Source organism: Giraffa tippelskirchi, chromosome 3, assembly GCF_054371585.1.
Source record: "Giraffa tippelskirchi isolate mGirTip1 chromosome 3, T2T-mGirTip1v1.2.pri, whole genome shotgun sequence".
Classification (NCBI taxonomy): Eukaryota; Metazoa; Chordata; class Mammalia; order Artiodactyla; family Giraffidae; genus Giraffa; species Giraffa tippelskirchi.
Genome location: NC_137277.1, coordinates 63,295,726 through 63,321,216, shown reverse-complemented (window position 1 = coordinate 63,321,216; position 25,491 = coordinate 63,295,726). Strand labels below are relative to the sequence as shown.

Genomic DNA, 25,491 nt, shown 5'->3' with positions numbered 1-25,491 from the left:
AATGATCTCTGTTCGTTTCCAAGGCAAACTATTCAATATCACGGTAATCCAAGTCTATGCCCCAACCAGTAACACTGAAGAAGCTGAAGTTGAACGGTTCTATGAAGACCTACAAGACCTCCTAGAACTAACACCCAAAAAAGATGTCCTTTTCATTATAGGGGACTGGAATGCAAAAGTAGGAAGTCAAGAAACACCTGGCATAACAGGCAAGTTTGGCCTTGGAGTACAGAATGAAGCAGGGCAAAGGCTAATAGAGTTTTGCCATGAGAACGCACTGGTCATAGCAAACACCCTATTCCAACAACACAAGAGAAGACTCTACACGTGGTCATCACCAGATGGTCAACACCGAAATCAGATTGATTATATTCTTTGCAGCCAAAGATGGAGAAGCTCTATACAGTCAGCAAAAACAAGACCGGGAGCAGACTGTGGCTCAGATCATGAACTGCTTATTGCCAAATTCAAACTTAAATTGAAGAAAGTAGGGAAAACCACTAGACCATTCAGGTATGACCTAGATCAAATCCCTTATGAGTATGCAGTAGAAGTGACAAATAGATTTAAGGGACTAGACCTGATAGACAGAGTGCCTGACGAACTATGGACAGAGGTTCGTGACATTGTACAGGAGACAGGGATCAAGAAAATCCCCATGGAAAAGAAATGCAAAAAAGCAAAATGGCTGTCTGAGGAGGCCTTACAGATAGCTTGGAAGAGAAGAGAAGCGAAAAGCAAAGGAGAAAAGGAAAGATATTCCCATCTGAATGCAGAGTTCCAAAGAATAGCAAGGAGAGATAAGAAAGCCTTCCTCAGCGATCAGTGCAAAGAAATAGAGGAAAACAACAGATTGGGAAAGACTAGAGATCTCTTCAAGAAAATTAGAGATACCAAAGGAACATTTCATGCAAAACAGAAAAACTATAAGACAAAATAAATGAAGAGGAAATCAGCATTCTACTTTGAAAAAGAATTCAGAGCAATTGTAATAAAGATCGTCTAAAATTGTGGAAATAAATAGATAAATAAAATGGATAAATAGATAAATAGAATAGAGGCATGGATCGAGAAGATGGAAGAAATGTTTATCAAGGATCTGGAAGAATTAAGTAACAGGTAAGTAGCAATGAATAACACAATAACTAATATTAAAAAAAAAACACTAGAGAAAACCAATAACAGAATATCTAAGACAGAAGAACAGAAAAGTGAACTGGAACACGGTGTGGTGGAAATAATTTAAGAAGAGCAGAATAAGGAAAAAAGAAATGAGGACAATCTCAGAGACCCCTGGGTCAACATTAAGTGCCCCAACATTCAAACCATACAGGTATCAGGTGAAGAATAAAAAAAGAAAAGGATGAGAAAATATTTGAGGGGATTGTAATCATTTTAGAAATCAGTGAACTAAAATGGATGGGAATGGGTGAATTTAATACAGATGACCATTATATCAATTATTGTGGGCAAGAATCACTTAGAAGAAATGGAGTATCCCTCATAGTCAACAAGAGTCCAAAATGAAGTACTTGGTAATCTCAAAAACAACAGAATGATTTTGGTTCATTTCCAAGGCACACCATTCATTATCACAGTAATGCAAGTCTATGCTCCAACCACTAATGCTGAAGAAACTGAAGTTGAATGGTTCTATGAAGACCTACAAGAACTTCTAGAACTAACACCAGAAAAAATGTCCTTTTCATCATAGGGGAATGGAATGCAAAAGTAGGAAGACAAGTGATACCTGAGTAATGGGCAAGTTTGGCCTTGGGGTACAAAATGAAACAGGGCAAAGAGGCTAACAGAGTTTTCCAAAAGAACGCACTGGTTGTAAAAACAAAAACAAACAAACAAACAAAAAACCCTCTTCCAACAACATAAGAGAAAATAATACACATGGACATCACCAGATGGTCAATACTGAAATCAGATTGAAAGTATTCTTTGCAGCCAAAGATGGAGAAGTTTTACACAGTCAGCAAAAACAAGACTAGGACCTGACTATGGCTCAGATCATGAAAACTTCATTGCAAAATTCAGACTTAAATTGAAGAAAGTAGGGAAAACCACTAGGCCATTCAGATGTGACCTAAATAAAATCCCTTATGATTATACAGTGGAAGTGGCAAATAGATTCAAGGAATTAGATCTGATACACAGAGTGTGTGAAGAACTATGGCTGGAGGCTCATAACATTGTACAGGAGGCAGTCATCAAAACCATCCCCCAAAAAAGAAATGCAAAAGGACAAATGGTTGTCTGAGGAGGTCTTACAAATAGCTGACAGAAGAAGAAAAGTGAAAGGCAAAGGAGAAATAGAAAGATATACCCATCTGAATTCAGGGTTCCAAAGAATAACTAGGAGAGATAAGAAAGCCTTCCTAAGTGAACAATGCCAAGAAACAGAGGAAAACAACAGAATGGGAAAGACTAGAGATCTCTTCAAGAAAATCTAGAGCTACCAGGGCAGCATTTCATGCCAAGATGGGTACAATAAAGGACAAAAAGAATATGGACCTAACAGAAGCAGAAGATATTAAAAATAGGTGGCAAGAATAAGCAGAACTATACAAAAAAGATCTTAATGACCCAGATAATCACCATAGTGTGATCACTCATCTAGAACCAAACATTCTAGAGTGCAAAGTAAAGTGGGCCTTAGGAAGCATCACTATGAACAAAGCTAATGGAGCTGCTGGAATTCCAGCTGAGCTTTTTAAAATCCTAAAAGGTGATACTTTGAAAATGCTGCACTCAGTTTGCCAGCAAATTTGGAAAACTCATCAGTGGACACCAGACTGTAAAAGGTCAGTTTTCATTCCAATCCCAGAGAAAGGCAATACCAAACAATGTTCAAGGTACTGCATAATTGTGCTTACTTCACATGCTAGTAAAGCAATGCTCAAAATCGTTCAAGCTAGGCTTCACTGGTATGTTAATTGAGAGCTTCCATATATATAAGCTGGATTTAGAAAAGGCAGAAGGACCAGAGGTCAAATTGCCAACATCCATTGGATTATAGAAAAAAGCAGCTCTCCATCACCAACTCCCGGAGCTTGCTCAAACTAATGTCCATCAAGTCGGTGATACCATCCAACCAACTCATCCTCTGTCGTCCCCTTCTACTGCCTCAATCTTTTCGTACGTCAGGGCCTTTTCCAATGAGTCAGTTCTTCACATCATGTGGCCAAAATATTGGAGTTTCAGCTTCAGCATTAGTCCTTCCAGTGACTATTCATGACCAATTTCCTTTAGGATTGACTGGTTTGATCTCCATGCAGGCCAAGGGACTCTTAAGCGTCTTCTCCAACACCACAGATCAAAAGCATAAATTCTTTGGTGCTCAGCTATCTTTATAGCCCAACTCTCACATCCATACATGACTACTGGAAAAACCATAGCTTTGACTAGACTGACCTTTGTTGGAAGAGTAATCTCTGTTTTTTAATATGCTGTCTAGGTTGGTCATAACTTTGCTTCCAAGGAGCAAGCGTCTTTTAATTTCATGGCTGCAGTCACCATCAGCAGTGATTTTGGAGCCCCCAAATTAAAGTCCCTTACTGTTTCCATTGTTTCTCCATCTATTTGCCTTGAACTGATGGGACCAAATGCCATGATCATTGTTATCTGAATGTTGAGTTTTAAGCCAACTTTTTCACTCTCATCAAGAGGTTCTTTAATTTCTCTTCACTTTCTGCCATAAAGGTGGTGTTATCTGCACATCTGAGTTATTGATATTTCTTCCAGAAATCTTGATTCCAGTGTGTGCTTCATCCAGCCCAGCATTTCACATGATGTACTCTGCATATAAGTTAAATAAGCAGAATGACAATATACAGCCTTGATGTATTCCTTTCCCGATTTGCAACCAGTCTTTGTTCTATGTCCAGTTCAAACTGTTGCTTCTTGACCTGCACACAGGTTTCTCAGGAGGCAGGTAAGGTAGTCTGGTATTCCCATCTCTTGAAGAATTTTCCACAGTTTGTTGTGATCCATACAGTCAAAGGCTTGGGTGTAGTCAATAAAGCAGAAATAGATGTTTTTCAGGAACTCTCTTGCTTTCTCAATGATCCAGTGGAGTTTGGCGGTTTGATCTCTGGTTCCTCTGCCTTTTCTATATCCAGCTTGAACATCTGGAAGTTCATGGTTCACATACTGTTGAAGCCTGGCTTGGAGAATTTTGAGCATTACTTTGCAGATTGGGAAAGACTAGAGATCTCTTCAAGAAAATTAGAGATACCAAGGGAACATTTCATGCAAAGATGGGCTCAATAAAGGACAGAAAGGGTAGGGACCTAACAGAAGCAGAAGATATTAAGAAGAGGTGGCAAGAATACACAGAAGAACTGTACAAAAAAGATCTTCACGACCCAGATAATCACGATGGTGTGATCACTCACCTAGAGCCAGACATCCTAGAATGTGAAGTCAAGTGGGCCTTAGAAAGCATCACTACCAAAAAAACTAGTGGAGGTGATGGAATTCCAGTTGAGCTATTTCAAATCCTCAAAGATGATGCTGTGAAAGTGCTGCACTCGATATAGCGGCAAATCTGGAAAAGTCAGCAGTGGCCACAGGACTGGAAAAGGTCAGTTTTCATTCCAATCCCAAAGAAATGCAATTTCAAAGAATGTTCAAACCAGTGCACAATTGCACTCATCTCACACGCTAGTAAAATAAAGCTCAAAATTCCCCAAGCCAGGCTTCAGCAATTCGTGAACTGTGAACTTCCAGATGTTCAAGCTGGTTTTAGAAAAGGCGGAGGAACCAGAGATCAAATTGCCAACATCAACTGGATCATCGAAAAAGCAAGAGAGTTCCAGGAAAACATTTATTACTGCTTTATTGACTATGCCAAAGCCTTTGACTGTATGGATCACAATAAACTATGGAAAATTCTAAAAGAGACGGGAATACCAGACCATCTGATCTGTCTGTTGAGAAACCTGTATGCAGGTGAGGAAGCAACAGTTAGAACTGGACATGGAACAACAGACTGGTTCCAAATAGGAGAAGGAGTATGTCAAGGCTGTATATTGTCACCCTACTTATTTAACTTACATGTGGAAAATCCCATGGACAGAGGAGCCTGGTAGGCTGCAGTCCATGGGGTCGCGAAGAGTCGGACATGATTGAGCGACTTCACTTTCACTTCTCACTTTCATGCATTGAAGAAGGAAATGGCAACCCACTCCAATGTTATTGCCTGGAGAATCCCAGGGACGGGGGAGCCTGGTGGGCTGCCGTATATGGGGTCGCACAGAGTCGGACACACGACTGAAGTGACTTAGCATCAGCACCAGCAGCAGCAGAGTACATCATGAGAAACACTGGGCTGGAAGAAGCACAAGCTGGAATCAAGATTGCTGGGAGAAATATCAATAACCTCAGATATGCAGATGACACAATCCTTATGGCAGAAAGTGAAGAACTAAAGAGCCTCTTGATGAAAGTGAAAGAGGAGAGTGAAAAAGTTGGCTTAGAGCTCAACATTCAGAAAGCTAAGATCATGGCATCCAGTCCCATAACTTCATGGGAAATAGATGGGGAAACAGTGGAAACAGTGTCAGACTTTATTTTTGGGGGCTCCAAAATCACTGCTGATGGTAATTGCAGCCATGAAATTAAAAGACGCTTACTCCTTGGAAGGAAAGTTTTGACCAACCTAGACAGCATATTTAAATGCAGAGACATTACTTTGCCAACAAAGGTCCATCTAGTCAAGGCTATGGTTTTTCCAGTGGTCATGTATGGATGTGAGAGTTGGACGGTGAAGAAAGCTGAGTGCTGCAGAATTGATGCTTTTGAACTGTGGTGTTGGAGAAGACTCTTGAGAGTCCCTTGGACTGCAAGGAGACCCAACCAGTCCTTCCTAAAGGAGATCAGTCCTTGGTGTTCATTGGAAGGACTGATGTTGAAGCTGAAACTCCAATACTTTGGCCACTTCATGTGAAGAGTTGACTCATTGGAAAAGACCCTAATGCTGGGAAGGATTGAGGGCAGGAGGAGAAGGGGACGACAGAGGATGAGATGGTTGGATGGCATTACTGACTCGATGGACATGGGTTTGGTTAAACTCCGGAGTTGGTGATGGACAAGGAGGCCTGGCGTGGTGCAATTAATGGGGTCGGAAAAAGTGGGACACGCCTGAGCGACTGAACTGAACTTGCTAGTGTATGTGATGAGTACAATAGTGTGGTAGCTTGAGCATTCTTTGGCATTTCCTTTGGGATTGGAATGAAAACTGACATTTTCCAGTCCTGGCTCCATTGCTGAGTTTTCCAAATTTGCTGGCGTTTTGAGTGCAGTACTTTAACAGCATCATCTTTAGAATTTGAAGCTGCTCAACTGGAATTCCATCACCTCCACTTGCTTTGTTGGTAGTGATGCCTCCTGTTCCATCACCAGACACATCCACAACTGAGCATTGTTTTTGCTTTGGCTCTGTCTCTTCATTTTCTCTGGAGTTATTTCTCCACTCTTCTCCAGTAGCATATTGGGCACCTACTGACTTGGGGAGTTCATCTTTCAGTGTCACCTCTTTTTGCCTTTTCATACTGTTCATGGGGTTCTCAAGGCAAGAATGCTGAAGTGGTTTGCCATTTGAAGTGGCCCCTTTCCAGTGGACCATGATTTGTCAGAACTCTCCACCATGACCTGTCTGTCTTGGGTGGCCCTACATGGCATGGCTCATAGTTTCACTGAGTTAGAATATACTCTTAAGTATCAGTAATATCATATCTTTTCAATGCTCCTCTCTCCTCTCCTCACTTACATTGAGCCTGTACATAATATCTGTTGATTTAAATGTATTCAAATGTAAGTCATGTGATTGTAAATGCATTTCCATTATTAGTTTTATTAAAAAAATACATTGCTTATTTTTGAAGTTTAATTGACCTACAACATGATGTTCATTTCTGGTTACACAACATAGTGATTCTCCCCAAGAGTGGAATTGCTTGATCATATGATAGTTCATTCTTGATTTTTTGAGTAATCTCCATATTATTTTCTTTAGTGCCTGTACCAGTTTATATCCCCCCAACAATGCATGAGTGTTTCCTTTTCTCCATATACTGTCTAACAATTGTTATTTGTTTTATCTTTGATAATGGCCATTCTGATAGGTATGACATGATGTCTTATTGTGGTTTTGTCATGCATTCTCTTGATGACTGGTGATGAACTAACTGATTATATTGACCTTAGAAAGAAAAACGTTAAAAAGGAAAGAAAAGGGCATGCTAGGTTCTAGTCAGTTCTCTTTTCACTCTCATTTACCCTTTCCCCTTCAGATAAGCTGCCTGTCTCTAAAAAAAAAATCAATGTACTTTCTCATGTGTTATTCCTTAAGCAGCCATAGAGAAATATCAAACCTTTTATGTTTTCAGTGAATACAAACTTCTTGTCAAAGAAGATACCTGAAGATGGAACAAAATAATTTCAGTTTAAATCCCTGGGACTTAGATATTTAAACCAGGTACCAGGTATATTTATGCTCAAAAATTATAAAAATATTTATCACTTAAATTACTATTCTTATCTGAGAAAAGTTCTGAATGTAACATAAATGCCATTATAGCATGATGTTCCTTTTTGATGAGATTTTCTGGCCTGGTTGGAGTACCTGGTAGGTATCTATTACCTGAACAATCACACATCTGGTTTGTGAAATTTGTTTGTAGTCAAACACATTGACTAGGACCTGGTGAAACTACTTTAAGCTTAAGTGCATATTAACAGAAAAGAAAAGGCCCAATTATTTAGTTATCTAGCAAAAGGATCTACTTGTTGGTGCCCAGGAGCCTTAAAACTGAAATGAAAATATAACATCCTATTTAATGTCTTCACTAGAACTTTATAGTGAATGATGTTTTGGTGTATAGCACAGAAACCATGAAACTCAAAGTGTAGGCCTGAATTCAGCTCCAAATTGTCTCCACACTTAACTTTTTTGAGTCTTACTTATCTTCCTGTAAAATAAAGAGCATACCAAAATTATGAAATTGTAGGGAGCATCAGATAAGGCAGCGAATGGGAAAGCACCAGCATGATGTACCTTAATAAACCTCTATAAATGTATATCTAATGTAAATAACTTGTTCCTACTCGTCTGATTAAAGGGCACTCTCTGCCTTCACCCTTCCCTCTTATCAAAATTTCTTGCTCTATCTGTATCCTTTTATAAACTGTTTTCAGTCAGAATTCCTTTTTCAAATTCTAGTTAATTTAAGCAGGAAAATATTGTATTAAAAGATATTATATAATTCACAGAATCTGAGAGGGTCAGAAAATAAGGCTTAGAAGATACTCTTGACTGTTCCAGACAGGCCCTAAACCACTACCACTGGCAACAGTCCCTCCAAAATCACCCTAGGCTGCTGTCCCTGGGAGTCTTGTCGCTGCTGCCTCCTTCATACTTACCCAGAGTGGAATCTACAAAGTTTAAATGATTGTATCATCTGATTGGCAGTATACACCATAGCTGCACAGGGTTTCCTATGGGGCACTAGTGGTAAGGAACCTGCCTCCCAATGCAGAAGACATAAGAGATGCATGTTTAATCCTTGGGTCAGGAAGAACCCTGGACATGGGCATGGCAACCCACTCCAGTATTCTTGCCTGGAGAATACCATGGACAGAGGAGCCTGGCTGGCTACTGTCCATAGGTTCGCAAAAAGTCAGAAACGATTGAAGCGACTTAGCACGCATGCACCATAGCTGTAAGATAACTTGGAAAGGTGAGGTTCTGACTTCTACCTTGAAAGACAGGAGACAAAATGAGGGAAATTCCCCAAACAAGAAAGCCACTGAAGGGTTCTGTTTGGCCAATAAACATAACCATTCCACCCTGATCTCTGTTTTTTATGATTCCCATCAGCTGATTAAATTCTGTTTATGCATGAGCTTCTGTAAACAGAGGAAGCTGAAGAAGTCCATCTAATGGCAGAAATTTTAGGGCCAATAACAAACCGCAAACCTCAGCTGCCCCTATCTTTATTTCTCAATCTCTCTGCATAAGTGCTTGTGTGTGACAGTATTGTACCATACAAAGATAGAACCTGTATTATTCTTTTAGTATATAAGTTGATTTTATTTTATTTTTGGGGGGCTCTAAAATCATTGCTGATGGTGATTGCAGCCATGAAATTAAAAGACGCGTACTCCTTGGAAGGAAGGTTATGGCCAAACTAGATAGCATATTTAAAAGCAGAGACATTACTTTGCCAACAAAAGTCCGTCTAGTCAAGGCTATGGTTTTTCCAGTGGTCATGTATGGATGTGAGAGTTGGACGGTGAAGAAAGCTGAGTGCTGCAGAATTGATGCTTTTGAACTGTGATGTTGGAGAAGACTCTTGAGAGTCCCTTGGACTGCAAGGAGATCCAATCAATCCGTCCTAAAGGAGATCAATCCTGGGTGTTCATTGGAAGGTCTGATGTTGAAGCTGAAACTCCAATACTTTGGCCACCTCATGTGAAGAGTTGACTCATTGGAAAAGACCCTGATGCTGGGTAGGATTGGGGGCAGGAGGAGAAGGGGACGACAGAGGATGAGATGGTTGGATGGCATCACTGACTCGATGGACATAGGTTTGGGTAGACTCTGGGAGTTGGTGATGGACAGAGAGGCCCGGCCTGCTGCAATTCATGGGGTTGCAAAGAGTCGGACACGACTGAGCGACTGAGCTGAACTGAACTGATATAAGTTGATTGATAAATTGATTGATTGGTTAAACAGTTATTGAATTCCAGGATATCTGCAAGAAATAAAAAATATGAATAAGATCTGTGCCCTTCATTCTTGGAACTCACATTTTAATTAGAAATTCTGTCATGTAAACTACTAGGTATAGGCAACATGCTGCTGCTGCTGCTGCTAAGTCGCTTCAGTCGTGTCCGACTCTGTGTGACCCCATAGACAGCAGCCCACCAGGCTCCCTCGTCTCCAGGATTCTCCAGGCAAGAACACTGGAGTGGGTTGCCATTTCCTTCTCCAATGCATGAAAGTGAAAGGTTAAAGTGAAGTCGCTCAGTCGTGTCCGACTCTTAGTGACCCCATGGACTGTAGCCTACCAGGCTCCTCCATCCACGGAATTTTCCAGGCAAGAGTACTGGAGTAGGGTGCCATTGCCTTCTCCGATACGCAACATGAGAAGAGTTTTAACAAGGAAGATGCAAGGCACAGTGCACATGTGTAATGTTTAGATATACAAGTTTTAACCTCTAATAGGAAACCCAACATTAAAGGTATTGCCCCATAATACATACATTATAAACATATTAGTAATCTATTTTGTTAAACAGATGATTGAAGATATATCAATAGACTATTGTGTGTCACTAGGTTCAGACTTTACTTGTGCTTTCAATTTTTATTCATATTAAAGTTTTTAAATCTTTCATTGCCTTCAAATAATTATTCCAACTTTGTTTTTGCTAAATCACTGTAAAATGATATTTTAGATCATAAAATGTCATTGAAAGCAGAAACTTCCTACTATGATACTGATATTTATTTTCTAGTCTTCAAACATTATAATCTTTAGTTTATACTTCTCGGGCTTCCCTGGTGGCTCAGTGGCTCCTGTCATGCAAGAGACACGGGTTCTATCAGAAAGATCCCACATGGCGCAGATCAACTAAGCCAGTGGGACACAGCTTTTGAACTTGTGTTCTAGAGCCTGGAAACTGCAAGTACTGAGCCCTTGCACCACAACTACTGAAGCCTGTGTGCCCTAGAGCCCCACAATCCTCAACAAGAGAAGCCACCATAATGAAAACCCGTGCACCACAACTAGTGGGTAGCCCTCACTCACCACAAGTAGAGAAAAGTCTGAGCAGCAACAAAGACTCAGCAACATCAATAAATAAATTTAAAAACTTGTAAAATTATACTTCTTATGTATATAAATTTAATAAAAACCTTAAATTCAGTAATCACATTTTCTCCTGATCTTTAATTAGAAAAAACTATAGTAATTGAAAATATTAATAACAGAGTAATTTCATGAAAGAAAGTGAAAGTCGCTTAGTCCTGTCTGACTTTTTGTGATCCCGTGGACTATATAGTCCATGGAATTCTCCAGGCCAGAATACTGGAGTGGGTAGCTTTTCCTGTCTCCAGGGGATCTTTCCAACCCAGGGATTGAACCCAGGTCTCCCGCATTGCAGGCGGATTCTTTACCACCTGAGCCACAAGGGAAGCCTGAGAATCTTCCCCACCCAGGAATCGAACCAGGGTTTTCTGCATTGTAGGCAGATTTTTTACTAACTGAGCTATCAAGGAAGCCCCCGACTTCATGAAGAGATTCATAAAGCATTATTTTCAGGCCAAAAAGCAGCCTTCTATGTAGTGTTTTTCAATACGAGTGCTCCAAGAATCCTTCCTATTCTGTTTAAGATACACAGATCCAAAACTCATTGTCCGATCACCTTTGTCTTGGTCTCTCCTAGTGCTGTGAGTCCCAGCAGGAAGCTTAGAACCGAGAATGCTGTTGAATCACTGTCTGGCCCTCTTAACTTAGACTAAGAGAATAGAAGCATCAGAGATAGTCCCTTCAAAAATATAAAGCCTGTTAACAAATAAATAGGAAAGAAACAGAAAACGGAATTTGTATATCTGCTCTAATTTTTCTTTAGGTCTAAACTCGATGTTTATTTTTGGTTTGCCTTAAAGAATAGACTATATACATCAGTACACACCTAAAGGAAATCTCTGTGAAGATTGCCACACCAACTTATGTTATAAACTGATTAGTAGCACATGGCTGAATATTTTCTGTCGACTCACTGTTGTGTACTGAACACTAAAGTTTACGTTCTCAGTTACGTAACTCTCTCACACTGCCATCCTGAATATTGTGTTCTTTTAAGTTATTATACTAATGTTACGTGCTAGGGTAAAAAAGTCTACAAACACCTTGATTAACAGAGATTTATACCATCTTTTACACACTATGGTAAAACCAAGCTGGACCAGTTTCATGAAAACCCATGGGCTATGGTAGGGCTCATGTTGACTGAAAGAAAAATGCTCAGTGTAAAAGCTGTGAGCTTAAATTCTATTTAGGTTCTTACCGAGGACTATAGTCTGCCACACAACCTCTTAGAGAGCTGTGAGGAACTGCTCCAAAGAGATATATACGTGATATACATGATTTTTGGCTAGAGAATAAGTGCATACAATCAAGCATACAATTAAATAAAAGATTACCTGGTTCATTACCACAATGAACAGGTAGTTCAGTTAATGATTTTAGTGTTTTTTCGTGCATGGGAAGATGTGAGAATCTTGGTTTATTAAAATTCCTCCTCAGATATGCATCTAACTATCTAAGGGCCTGTTTTTCCAACGCATGGAGTGCTTCATCCTGTTTTTCATCCCGAATTCCTTTTGGGGAACACCATTGGTCAGTGGGGGCTTCCTAGGTGGCTCAGGTGTAAAGAATACACCTGCCAAGCAGGAGGCTCAGGAGATGCAGTTTTCATCCCTGGATTGGGAAGATCCCCTGGAGGAGGAAATGGAAGCCCATTCTAGAATTCTTGCTTGGAAAATCTTGTGGACAAAGGAGCCTGGTGAGCTACAGCTTATGGGACCACAAAGAGTCTGACATGACTTAGCAACTAAACATGCATGCATGCACATCAGTCAATGACTGCAGTGCTAAAGACTTGATCCTTGTAGAACTGGGGGGTGGAAAATAATCTTTATTTTATAGGTCTATACAACTCTTTTAGGGTGAATGACAATACAATTTGTTTGCATGTATAAATCTTCTAGTTCAGATTCTCCTCTTTAGTAGTAGAAAGATTGAAGAAGTGGGTTTTCACTAGTCCTTTTACCTTTATTCTTTCATCCTCGAACCCCTCATATGTCCCCCCAACACACTCACACACACACACAAGCAAGAAAGGTGAATTTTGTCCAAGTAACAAAGACACAGAATCACTATGCCTTAAAGGAGATAGGAATAAAAATCTGAAAGTTGGCAAAGCATGCATCCTCTGCTCCATAGAGCAGAGCTTCCATCCTGTTACTACCCCTGTGTGGCTCCATTCTCAAAGGCAGTGCTCTCCTTGCTCTGCAAGGGAGCCAACAGGAAGATAAGGGCAGAAGCATGGGGAAAGGACAGGAAACAGAGAATCTGTCCTTGAAGGAGTTTTGTAGATCTTCCTATGACATTTCAAGTTATATTTCTTTGGCCTGATCCTAATAACATGACCGCATATAGTCACAACGAAACTCCAGAAATGTCATTTTAGTTTTTTATAGTGTGTTCCAAGCAGACACCTTTGTATGTCACTACTGAGAGCAGAGGGGAGAATAAAGACAGGGAGACAACCAGCAAGCTCCTCCCCCACCCCACCCAGAATGTGTGGGGTTTCATTCTCTGGAGCGTCCTTGCATTTTCCTTTCCTTCTCCACCTACCCTACACTACCTTTCTCTCTTCCTCTTAATCTTCTAAAAAAATCTTATTTTTGTGTATCCAAACACACTTTTCCTGCTCAAAGCAAAGAGGGAGAGCAATTAGAAGACTAACTGACTTTCACTATTCAAGTTACTGAGTATTGTGAAGTGAAATATTTCCTGCTATATCAGTGGGCAAGAAATGTCACAGTCACCAGTGATTTGGGGCCTCCGATGTAAATGAGAGCCCCCCAAAAGGAACATAATTCCTGCGACCCAGCAGATGCTACCACCCCCCTCAATTTTTGTTGAGGAGCTTGAGGGGATGCAAGAAATAGCCACCTGCCACACCTGCCACCCTGTAGGGTAAACAAGGAGAACAAGGAATTGAGGATGTAAATAATCCAGAGATGGTATTTGGCCTAGATGGCTGAAGTACATATGAAAGGAATAAATTCAGTGAGCCCAGAGACTTGCATCTTCCCATACGTAGAAGAATACTAAATTCCCTAACTGGATATCTGGTTTTCTTTACTTGTTTACTTAACAATAATCTTTGATATTCAGACTACCTGCCCTCTTTGTTGCAAGCTTGTATATATTCTGACTCTCTCTCCTGCCTCCTTGGAGCAGTTTTTTCAGGGGTACTGAGATACTGCCTCTTGGGCTTGGAGTCCTTAACATTACAACCAAATAAAATAACTCTCTACTAATTTTTTAGTTGACAGTTTCATGGGTTTGAGGCTTCTCTGGTGGTACAAATGGTAAAGAATCTGCCCACGACATGGAAGACCAGGGTTAGACACCTGGGTAAGGAAGATAATCTTGCCTAGAGAATTCCATGGACAGAGGAGCCTGGTTTCACAACAGTCTGTTGGGTGGCAAAGAATCAGACACAACTGAGTGACTAACACTTTCACACTTTTTCACTTTCATGAATTTGAATTAGGAAGATCTGAGTCATATTTTAATCCTCTGTGTGTTTGCTGTCTAAACTGAGATCATTGTTTTAATTGAACATAAAATTTCCTATTTGATTCTAAGAAGTGGAATAGGATTTTGTTTGCTAGTAGATTGATATTTAATTTCCTTCCCAAAGGAGCTAAACCTTAGTGATAGTTACAATAGTATCTCATTCAAACAAATGTTTAGAACATTTAATATTGTCTGGGAAGATAGCAGCCTATCACAGTAGGAGAATCAGTAATTTAAAGGCAATTTTAGCTGGAAACAGTGCCCTGGTTATCAAGGCCACTGTTCTTGCACTTTACAAAGCACTAGAGGTATCTTTGGAATTTCCAAAGAGTGGTACAAACCAGGCAGAGCCCACCTACCCCAGTCTATCTCCATTTCATCTGTATTCTATGGATTATGTTTCTATATAAGATATTGTTTAAAGAAATATTTTTACTACTTTTAAATGCTTGATCTCATTGTTCCCGGAAGCTCAAAATCCATTTCTTGTGGACATTACAGCCTTGAACTTCCTTAGACTTTCAGGAGCTGGTGATGCAGGGTAGAAAGAGATGGGACATGTGTGAAAACTTCTTCTAATTTGTCATCATCACATATTTTTGAAAACCTTAATTAAATCATTTGGAAACATCACAATGATGTTTGAAAAATAGATCCTCAATATGAGTGAGGTTATATTAGTGAATATCTTTGTTTCCCTGGCAGTCACAATCTATGTGTATAATTGAAAATTACTTCATTGTATTTTTAGTCATTTAAATTTTGTTTTCTAATTCTTAAGTCTTTTTTATTGTGTAAATATATTTGTTGCCCCCGCCAAAAAAACCTGAATATTTGTGTCTAGGTCAACCAACATACACAGAGGCAATGACCACCGAGTGACAAGGCTTGTTGGGTTTGCACATCACTGTTGCACCACAACTTTATTGTTTGTTTCTATTAGAATCCTCTCAGTAGCGTCATGTCATCTTCAAATATTTCATGGGGCAAAAAAGAGGGAAAGCATTTGTAGTCTTATTGTTATTAGAAAACTCCATCTTTTCTTTCTGGCAAATAAGCAACTTAAAAAAAAACTCACACTGCTAAAGAAATAGTTAAGGGTTCCGCTCTAAATAAAATATTCTAAGAATTTATTTCTCTCAGCATCTGTTTCTTCATTTTCCAACTCATATTTCTTCATGGCAACAAAATACCGAATAAAAGTTTCTCCTAGAGCCTGTCTCAGACATTGATCTTCCTCTAGTGCCATGAGGGCATGTTCCAGTTTCAAAGGGATCTCAGAAGGTTTGGACTGATGAAGGTCTGTGCTGTTCTCTGGACCAGCCAAAACACCATCATCGCTGTAAAGTCCATCCAAGCCTGCAGCAACAGTGGCGGCCAGCACCAGATAAGGATTTGCTGTGGCTGAGCCCAGTTTATTTTCTATTCTAGTGCCTTTCTCACCATGACACTTAATATTAAAAGCACAGCTGTTATCATTGTACCCCCACGTTGTTGGCACACTCTCCTTCAGGTCTTTACTCTCCTTAGAATAGCGCTTCCTGCAGCTAACAGCAGGAGCCATCAAGCAGCTGAGGGCAGCAGAGTGCTTCAAGAGGCCTGCCAACCATTTTTTCCCAGTAATCGTGAGCTGCTCAATTCCAGAACTGCTACAGAACATGTTTTTCTTCTCATCGGCATCCCAGAGACTATGAGACAAAATTCCTGAATTACAGAATCCAGTCTCTATGAAAAAGCTGGTGATATAATTATACTTCCTTGCCACTTCTTTGACTGCCATTCTGAGGGTAAATGCATTATCAGCTGAACTGATGCCAAATTCAGGCAGAAAACAGATTTCCATCTGGCCAGGCCTGGTAGAGGAGGAAAAGCTCTCAACATTGGCCCCAGTGTGATACAAACCATCCACGAGTTCCTGGATGAATGGCTGGTCGTGATTATTTAGCAATGCTGAAGCAGGAAGAGATATGGTTTTTGAATTGATAATTTCAGGTACACCAAAAATGCAAAAATCATAGATGAAAGCAGAGAGCAAGGAGAAGCCAGAATCCTGCAGCTGGCTCAGCTGCCTTTTGGCGATGTGCCTTGGGGAGGTCAGAAGAGGCTCCCCGGTCACAGTGAACGTGTCACAGATCACCCTGGCTGTTCTCTTGGCCCACGGAAGAACTCTGAAGGTTGATAGCTCTGGCATCAGGACTATGTCACTATTAAAGCACGTTGCTCTAATGTGATCCACTTCATTGTCCTTAGGATTTGGTATCAATTCAAGATAACCTCGGGGCATGTAAACACCATGAATCACTTTTTCCTAAAGAAGTTAAAGGACAGAGCAGTCAACTTTTGAAGCTTGAAACCAAACAAAAAAGTCAGGGGATGGGAGGTGGCAGTGGGAGAGCATTCCTAATGAGAAAAAAAAAAAAACACATGCTTCATCTGTTAGTTGAAACTAGCTTATTACAGATATATTTTAAATAGTTTAAAATAATATTCTCACAGGTAATTTATAAACAAGTCAATAGCTTTAGCCTTGGAGACTTTATATTCTCATGCAAACAGCACTCATAAATAAAAGCTATATCAATAAAGAAAATGTCTTTATAGCAAATGAAAAAGGTAAAACCTAAAGGAATTATTTGAAATGATCATAACCAAAAGCACTCTTTAAAATCACTTTTTATCACATGGCATAGTTGCTAATACTGCAGATAAGGCTTTATTTCAACTTATTCTATTGTAATATTCCAAAAAGAGTCAGTAGACCATCTACAGTCCTTCTCAGAGAGCTGACTGTGTCACACACAGGACATATGGGACAGAGGAGCCAGGGTTGCTGACCATGGCGTATCTCTCCTCACTCACCTTTACAGTCCACTAACGAGCAAACTACCTCATAGGCACAGAGTTCCAAAAACCTTGCCCATGAATGTGGACCTAAGTTAGAGTTTCCAGAATGTTGTAGCCTTCAAGTCAGCATGACTTGAGTATCAGTTCAGTTCAGTCGCTCAGTTGTGTCCGACTCTTTGCGACCCCATTAACCACAGCACTCCAGGCCTCCCTGTCCATTACCAACTCCCGGAGTCCACCCAAACCCATGTCCATTGAGTCGGTGATGCCCTCCAACCATCTCATCCTCTGTCGACCCCTTCTCCTCCTGCCCCCAATCTTTCCCAGCATCAGTTCAGTTCACTTCAGTCGCTCAATCATGTCCGACTCTTTGCGACCCCATGAATTGCAGCATGCCAGGCCTCCCTGTCCATCACCAACTCCCGGAGTCCACCCAAACCCATGTCCGTCGAGTCAGTCATGCCATCCAACCATCTCATCCTCTGTCATCCCCTTCTCCTCCTGCCCCCAATCCTACCCAGCATTAGGGTCGTTTCCAATGAGTCGACTCTTCGCATGAGGTGGCCAAAGTATTGGAGTTTCAGCTTCAGCTTTAGCTTTAGTCCTACCAATGAATATTCAGGATTGATTTCCTTTAGGATGGACTGGTTGGATTTCCTTGCAGTCCAAGGGACTCTCAAGAGTCTTCTCCAACACCACAGTTCAAAAGCATCAATTCTTCTGCACTCAGATTTCTTTATAGTCCAACTCTCACATCTATACATGATTACTGGAAAAACCATAGCCTTGACAAGACAGACCTTTGTTGACAAAGTAATGTCTCTGCTTTTCAATATGCTGTCTAGGTTGGTCATAACCTTCCTTCCAAGGAGTAAGCGTCTTTTAATCTCATAGCTGCAATCACCATCTGCAGTAATTTTGGAGCCCAGAAAAATAAAGTCTGACACTGTTTCCACTGTTTCCCCATCTATTTCCCATGAAGTGATGGGACTGGATGCCATGATCTTAGTTTTCTGAATGTTGAACTCTAAGCCAAGTTTTTCACTCTCCTCTTTCACTTTCATCAAGAGGCTCTTTAGTTCTTATTCACTTTCTGCCATTAGAGTGGTGTCATCTGCATATCTGAGGTTATTGATATTTCTCCCGGCAATCTTGATTCTAGTTTGTGCTTCCTCCAGCCCAGTGTTTCTCATGATGTACTCTGCATACACGTTAAATAAGCAGGGTGACAATATACAGCCTTGACGTACTCCTTCTCTTATTTGGAACCAGTCTGTTGTTCCATGTCCAGTTCTAACTGTTGCTTCCTGACCTGCATACAGGTTTCTCAAGAGGCAGGTCAGGTGGTCTGGTATTCCTATCTCTTTCAAAATTTCCCACAGTTCATTGTGATCCACACAGTCTAAGGCTTAGGCATAGTCAATAAAGCCGAAATAGACATTTTTCTGGAACTCTCTTGACTTTTTGATGATCCAGTGGATGTTGGCAATTTGTTCTCTGGCTCCTCTGCCTTTTCTAAAACCAGCTTGAACATCTGGAAGTTGACGTTCACGTATTGCTGAAGCCTGGCTTGGAGAATTTTAAGCATTATTTTGCTAGCGTGTGAGATGCGTGCAATTGTGCGGTAGTGAGCATTCTTTGGCATTGCCTTTCTTTGGGATTGGAATGAAAACTGACCTTTTCCAGTCCTGTGGCCATTGCTGAGTTTTCCAAATTGCTGGCATATCGAGTATAGCACTTTCACAGCACCATCTTTCAGAATTTGAAATAGCTCAACTGGAATTCCATCACCTCCACTAGCTTTGTTCGTAGTGATGCTTTCCAAGGCCCACTTGACTTCACATTCCAGGATGTCTGGCTTTAGGTGAGTGATCTCACCATCGTGATTATCTGGGTCCTGAAGATCTTTTTTGTACAGTTTTTCTGTGTATTCTTGCCACCTCTTCTTAATATCTTCTGCTTCTCTCAGGTCCCTACTATTTCTGTGCTTTTTTGAGCCCATCTTTGCATGAAATGCTCCCTTGGTATCTCTAATTTTCTTAAAAAGATCTCTAGTCTTTCCCATTCTATTGTTTTCCTGTATTTCTTTGCACTGAACAGGTGAGGAAGGCTTTCTTATCTCTCCTTCCTATTATTTCGATCTCTGCATTCAAATGGGTATATCTGTCCTTTTCTCCTTTGCCTTTAGCTTCTCTTCTATTCACAGCTCTTGGGCCTCCTCAGACAGTCATTTTGCTTTTTTGCATTTCTTTTTCTTGGGGATGGTCTTGATTCCTGTCTCCTGTACAATGGCACGAACCTCCATCCATAGTTCATCAGGCACTCTGTCTATCAGATCTTGTCCCTTTGATCTATTTCTCACTTCCACTGTATAGTCATAAGGGATTTGATTTAGGTCATACCTGAATAGTCTAGTGGTTTTCTCCACTTTCTCTCACCACATCTATTTCTAGTCCTAACTCTCATTAATTGCTTGTGTGAAGTTAGGCAGGTCATGGTACTATATACATGCCTCTCAGCCTCCATATCTGTGAAACAAAAGTGTTAGACTAAATGATTGCTAATGCATTTTCTGGTCAAATACTTGTTGGATTCAATATATTTAGTTTTTATTTAACTTTTCTATGTACCACCAAACTGGGAAAAAATGAAGTATGAAGTTGAATAGACACATAAAAATTTTTCTAGAAATTGTGTGGTAGGAATATCAATAAGGTTTCATGTGTTGAAATTTACATTAATGGGTAGAGAAAAAGCTGACTGTAAATTTCAGTTCCCATGTTCCCTCCCATGAACATGATGAGGTTAATTCTGCAAGCCAATTTGGTTTTTATATTACCTCCAAATCTCAAAGAGCATGGCTGCTGAGGAGCATCTGGTACTAGAAGAGTTGACTCTTCTGCATTTGGTATTGAGTCACTGCCTCCTTCACTTTCCACCATCTCTACACATTTTCAAATGCCATTTGACATGTGTGATCTGAATCTGCCTTTACCAGTAATAAAGTTGATAAGTCAAGCATTATTCAATGACTGTTTAATTTTTCAACCTACTCAAGGATGTGTATATATAAATTTCATGTGTGTGTGTGTGTAGGCAGATATAAATAATTTTTTTAAGATACATGTTTGACTTATTTGGAACTCTTTAAAAAATGTTTTGAAAAATTCCAGTTTTACTCAGTGTAAAGCAAATTAGAAAATCACAATTTAATATTGAAAGAAATATTTAAATACTAGTCTTTGGGGATGCTTAATTTTGATACTTGTGTATAATACTGACTGATGTCCCTTCCTAAGAAATGTTTCAACAACACAGTAATCAGTTATTAAAATAAACACATGACAAAAACTGAAAAAAAAATCTCGTCTCAAACATCTGAAAATGCAGTATTTCTTAACATCACTATTTTTGAAAACTTAATAATATTTATTAAGTCATCAAACTTTCCTTTTATATTTGCTTCTAAGTCTTCTGTCATAATTTTCTTATATCAAATTATAATCTTCATAATTACAATAAGAGGAAAAAAGATAGTTCTGTGAAGTGAAATTATTCAAGGCAGAACTAAAATTAGCAGTCTTAATTAGCTTTATATTTCTATTGTGTAAATAAATGCTGTTTGGGAGCTGAAAGTATACTTTAGCTCCTAGGGGAACAATAATATGTCTAGAGAGGGGAAGGGTTAGATTGGTTTTCAGTTTGAATTGCTGTTTAGATTACAATAAAATTAGAAAGAGTAGTAAGGACAATTCACTTGCAAATGAATTGAATGAAATGACATTCAGTCATAACTACTTGCAAAACTCACTTGGAAAAATTGTGCAGGGATACTCTTAGACCTGGACACACCATGGAGGTCTGTTGCTTCAAATCGCACAAATTGAAGGTGATTTTGGGCCATCTCTTGTTTAATGTGCTTCATTCTAGAGGAGAGTTGAGGTGCAGTAGGAACTCGAGTGTTGTCCCTGGTGTTATCTGTAAAATAAAAAAAAAATGATCTAAATCATTAGATCATGATGAACTGAGAAGTAAAATGAGGCTAAAGAATATGGAATTAGTCATTATGATCATTAACAAAAGCATCATGTCTCATGTCTTTGTCTTAGAGCTGGAGATCTTACCTTTCTTAGCCTGCCTTTGCCATATTCCTGAGAACATAGTCTCTAAACAGCCTGAGAGATTATCACCTGGGATGAAGTTCAGTCTAATAGTATTTGCTTAAATAAACAGAAGTATTATATGGAAATACTTACTGAAAATGTCTTTGTTTACAGAAATTAAAATATATTTCCCTCACTGCTTTGGTACCATATAAGATGTATATAGATAAGTATCACTGAAAAGACTTTGAGCTTCTTTGAGTTTCACTATTTTTGAAAACTTAATAATATTTATTAAGTCATCAAACTTTCTTTTTATATTTACTCCTAAGTCTTCTGTCATAATTTTCTCATATCAAACAAATCATAATTTCATAATTGCAATAAGAGAAAAAAGATAGCTCTGTGAAGTAGAATTATTCAAGGTAGAATGAAAATTAACATTCTTAATTATCTTTGCATTTCTGTTGGGTAAATAAATGCTGTTTGGGAGCTGAAAGTATACATTTAGCTCCTAGGGGAACAATAATGTGTACTGCTGCTCCTGCTCCTGCTAAGTCGCTTCAGTCGTGTCCGACTCTATGCGACCCCATAGACGGCAGCCCACCAGGCTCCCCCGTCCCTGGGATTCTCCAGGCAAGAACACTGGAGTGGGTTGCCATTTCCTTCTCCAATGCATGAAAATGAAAAGCGAAAGTGAAGTCGCTCAGTCGTGTCCGACTCTTAGCGATCCCATGGACTGCAGACTACCAGGCACCTCCGTCCATGGGATTTTCCAGGCATGAGTACTGGAATGGGTTGCCATTGCCTTCTCAATGTGTACTGGTATTCCCCAAAGAAAAAGTTGCTGTAATATTAAAGGTAAAATTATATGTTTTTGCTTATTTTCTGTTGGTTTGCTTTTTATTTCCTCTTCTTTGGCAAAATGGCTTTATATCTTTATGAGAGTATATGAATCTAAGATATTTAGATCTATTTGTTAAATTCAAAACTTGTATAAATGAGAATATAGAAGTGTTTTATGTTTGACTTAGTATGAATAGAATGCTACATTTCTAATTTAAAAAAATAGATATGCAACAAGGAACAAAGGTTTACTGTATAACACAGGAAACTATAGTCAATATCTTGCAATAACCTAAAATAAAAAATAAGCTCAAAAATATATGTATAACTGAATCACACACAAAAATGAATTCTACTTTTTGAAATTTAGTAATGTTTATTTTTTTGCCAGTTTTTCTAAATGTCCTATGGACATCTAATAACAAGGTATAAGATACAAAATTTTAAATATATTTGTGTAGGATATGATTAATATAAATTAGCTAAATATAAATCTATTATATTTAAATTATTAATAACAACATTCAAGAGGCTTCTCTTCTTATTTTTTCTGCACTTGATAAAATGTTCTTAGAGAAATGTTAATATGTCTCAGTATGGTTATATATTTTTCTTTTCCCTTATATTTCTTCTGATTTTTCCTTTATATGGCTTTGTTTCTTTGTTGTTAAGGTGTCTAATGGTTTATCATGTCTATTTTCTTGGTGAGTGAAGTGAAAGTCGCTGAGTCGTGTCTGACTCTTTTCGACCCCATGGACTGTATAGTCCATGGAATTCTCCAGACCAGAATACTGGAGTGGTTAGCCTTTCCCTTCTCCAGGGTATCTTTCCAACCCAGGGATGAAACCCAGGTTTTCCACACTGCAGGCAGATTCTTTACCTTTTATCTTTAAAAATATTCATCTTTGTTTCATTTAAAATAAATAAATAAATTTTAAGCAAAAGTTTTTTTTTCAAGAATTAGAGTGTAGAAGATGAAAAATATAGACTGAGTATTCAGTTTAAAAAACTTGAAAACTAAAAAATATATATTCATTTCATGACTTTTAAGATAGTCTACAAATTCTGAAACTTTAGAACTAGAAGAGACTTTGGAGATAAATCATCTAATTTAACCAATTCATTAGCTTGAATCCCAGAAAAGTACAGCCAGGTTCCCTGAATCACACTCTTTGTCCGTCACCAAAATTGAAACTGGAATCCAGACCTTTTGATTCCCAGTGGTGGTTCAATACTATAAAACAACTGAATGTATGTAAAGCATATAGAAAGCTCAGACCCAAAGCATGCATCACAAATGTTAGATACTGTCTGAACTTTCAGGCGAGGCAACAGACTGTAATGATTTGGCACAAACACTGAAGCTCATCCACCTGCCTCCATATCCTGCCTTTGCCTTGGCGACTTTTCTTATTTCAGCTTTCTTATGTGCCTCAGCTTTCTCACTGACACAATATTACCTACTTCATGGGCTTGTTATACTGATTAAACAAGTTATTTAAGAGTTTCTGTGACAATAAGCACTATATCAATGCTTCTTAAATCTATCAATTTGGCACAACTACTCTAACTCTGGTGATGATCATGTCTGAATCTGAATATATCAATCTATCATATCACAGACATTGAGCAGCTGTAATTTTAAAATGATGCTTGAATATCATTTTTTGAGATGTAGTTAGGCTTTTAAACCAAAAGATTGACATTTTAAAAACACAGCTTAAGTAGATTTTAAGTATATGAAGCATGTGGAAAACAAGTTACTTGTTCTACCTATGCAATTATATTAGGAATGCTGTCTTGTCACTGATAAATTTGACTGCTCTGAGGCTCCATAGGCTTCATAACTACCTTCTATTTAACACAGGCAAGCTCTAGCAGTTACATTGTTTTATGCTAAATTAGCAGTTGCTGTGTTTCCAACCTATTATGAACTATTGGGTGTTTTACCCAAAATGAATAATTCCCCTTAAAGAAAATAAAATTTATAGGCACTTAAAAATACGGAAAATTTTAGATATTCAGTATTTTAAATGTAATAAGCAATTACATGTAAACTATAAATATATTAGCAACATAAAACTCTTACTAAAGGAATAAAGTCATCTTACTGGTTCATCAATAATACAATCACAGATAATCTAGTTCTTTGCTTTATCTGTGCCTTCTAAAATTACTACTATTCTGAAGTTTGTGTGTATCTTTTCCTGTATGTTTTAATTTTTTTACAACATATGTACATGCTCAATATATTATATTGCTTTGCGTTAAAAAAAATCTATATAAATGTTTTCCACTCAAAAAAACCTAAAATTACCACAATAAATGTATGTTATTTTAAAATAAGAAAAAGATTTATCCACTCAATATAGTTTTTTATTGTTGCTATTGTTGTTACCACATACTATTTATACTGGACACATATCTAGGAAGCAGCCAGAAAAAGAATGACACCCTAAGAGAGCTTTATATTATTGAGTGAGAAAACTATAGGCAATAAACATGCCATCAAATGCCAAGGGGGGATAATTTACCATGGTGAAAGTGCTGAAAAAAATCACCTGAAGTATTAATTCTATGAGATTTGATCAGAATATGGACAGGTAAAACCTCTGATTCACTCTAAGATCACCAAGTTGCACTACAGCTGGGCAGTGAGTGTACCTAGAGCTGCCATAACAAGTACCACAGACTTGGAGGCTTAAACAGATATTTTCTTCCAGTTCTGAAGGGTAGAAATCCAAGATCAAGGTGTCAGCAGCATTGATTGATTTCTTCTGAAGTCCTCTCTCCTTGGTTTGTAGATGGCCATCTCCTTCACATGGTTTTCCCTCTGTGTGTGTGTTTCCTAATCTTCCCTTCTTATTGGGACACCACACTAGATATATTGGATCAGGGCCCACCCTACAGATCTTGTCATTGTTGTCAAGTCACTCAGTTGTGTCCTACTGTTTGCAACCCTATGGATTGCAGCACACCAGACTTCCCTGTCCTTCACTATCTCCCAGAGCTTGCTCAAACTCATGTCCATCAAACTGGTGATGCCATCCAACCATCTTGTCCTCTGTCATCCTCTTTTCCTCCTGCCTTCAATATTGCCCAGCATCAGGGTCTTTTCTAATGAGTCAGCTCTTCGCATCAGGTGGCCAAAGTATTAGAGCTTCAGCTTTAGCATCAGTCCTTCCAATGAATATTCAGGATTGATTTCCCTTAGGCTTGACTGGTTTGATTTCCTTGCAGTCCAAGGGACTCTCAAGAGTCCTCCAACACCACAGTTCAGAAGCATCAGTTCTTCGGTGCTCAAA

The 25,491-nt window shown here is 39.0% G+C and overlaps 1 protein-coding gene across 4 annotated transcripts in view; it reads right to left on the bottom strand.

The window, feature by feature from the left end:
- Positions 1-15,284: 15,284 nt before the first annotated feature.
- The window catches only part of LGSN (lengsin, lens protein with glutamine synthetase domain), a 136,710-nt gene continuing 126,503 nt past the window's right edge, over positions 15,285-25,491 (bottom strand). For all 4 annotated transcript variants that reach the window (XM_081583075.1, XM_081583077.1, XM_081583074.1 and 1 more), the window contains 2 exons: positions 21,049-21,215; positions 15,285-16,701 (listed from right to left, as the gene is read on the bottom strand). In XM_081583075.1, coding sequence (XP_081439201.1) covers positions 15,502-16,701; positions 21,049-21,215 — 1,367 coding nt within the window. In that variant the 3' untranslated portion in view covers positions 15,285-15,501. The remainder of the gene's footprint in view (positions 16,702-21,048; positions 21,216-25,491) is intronic.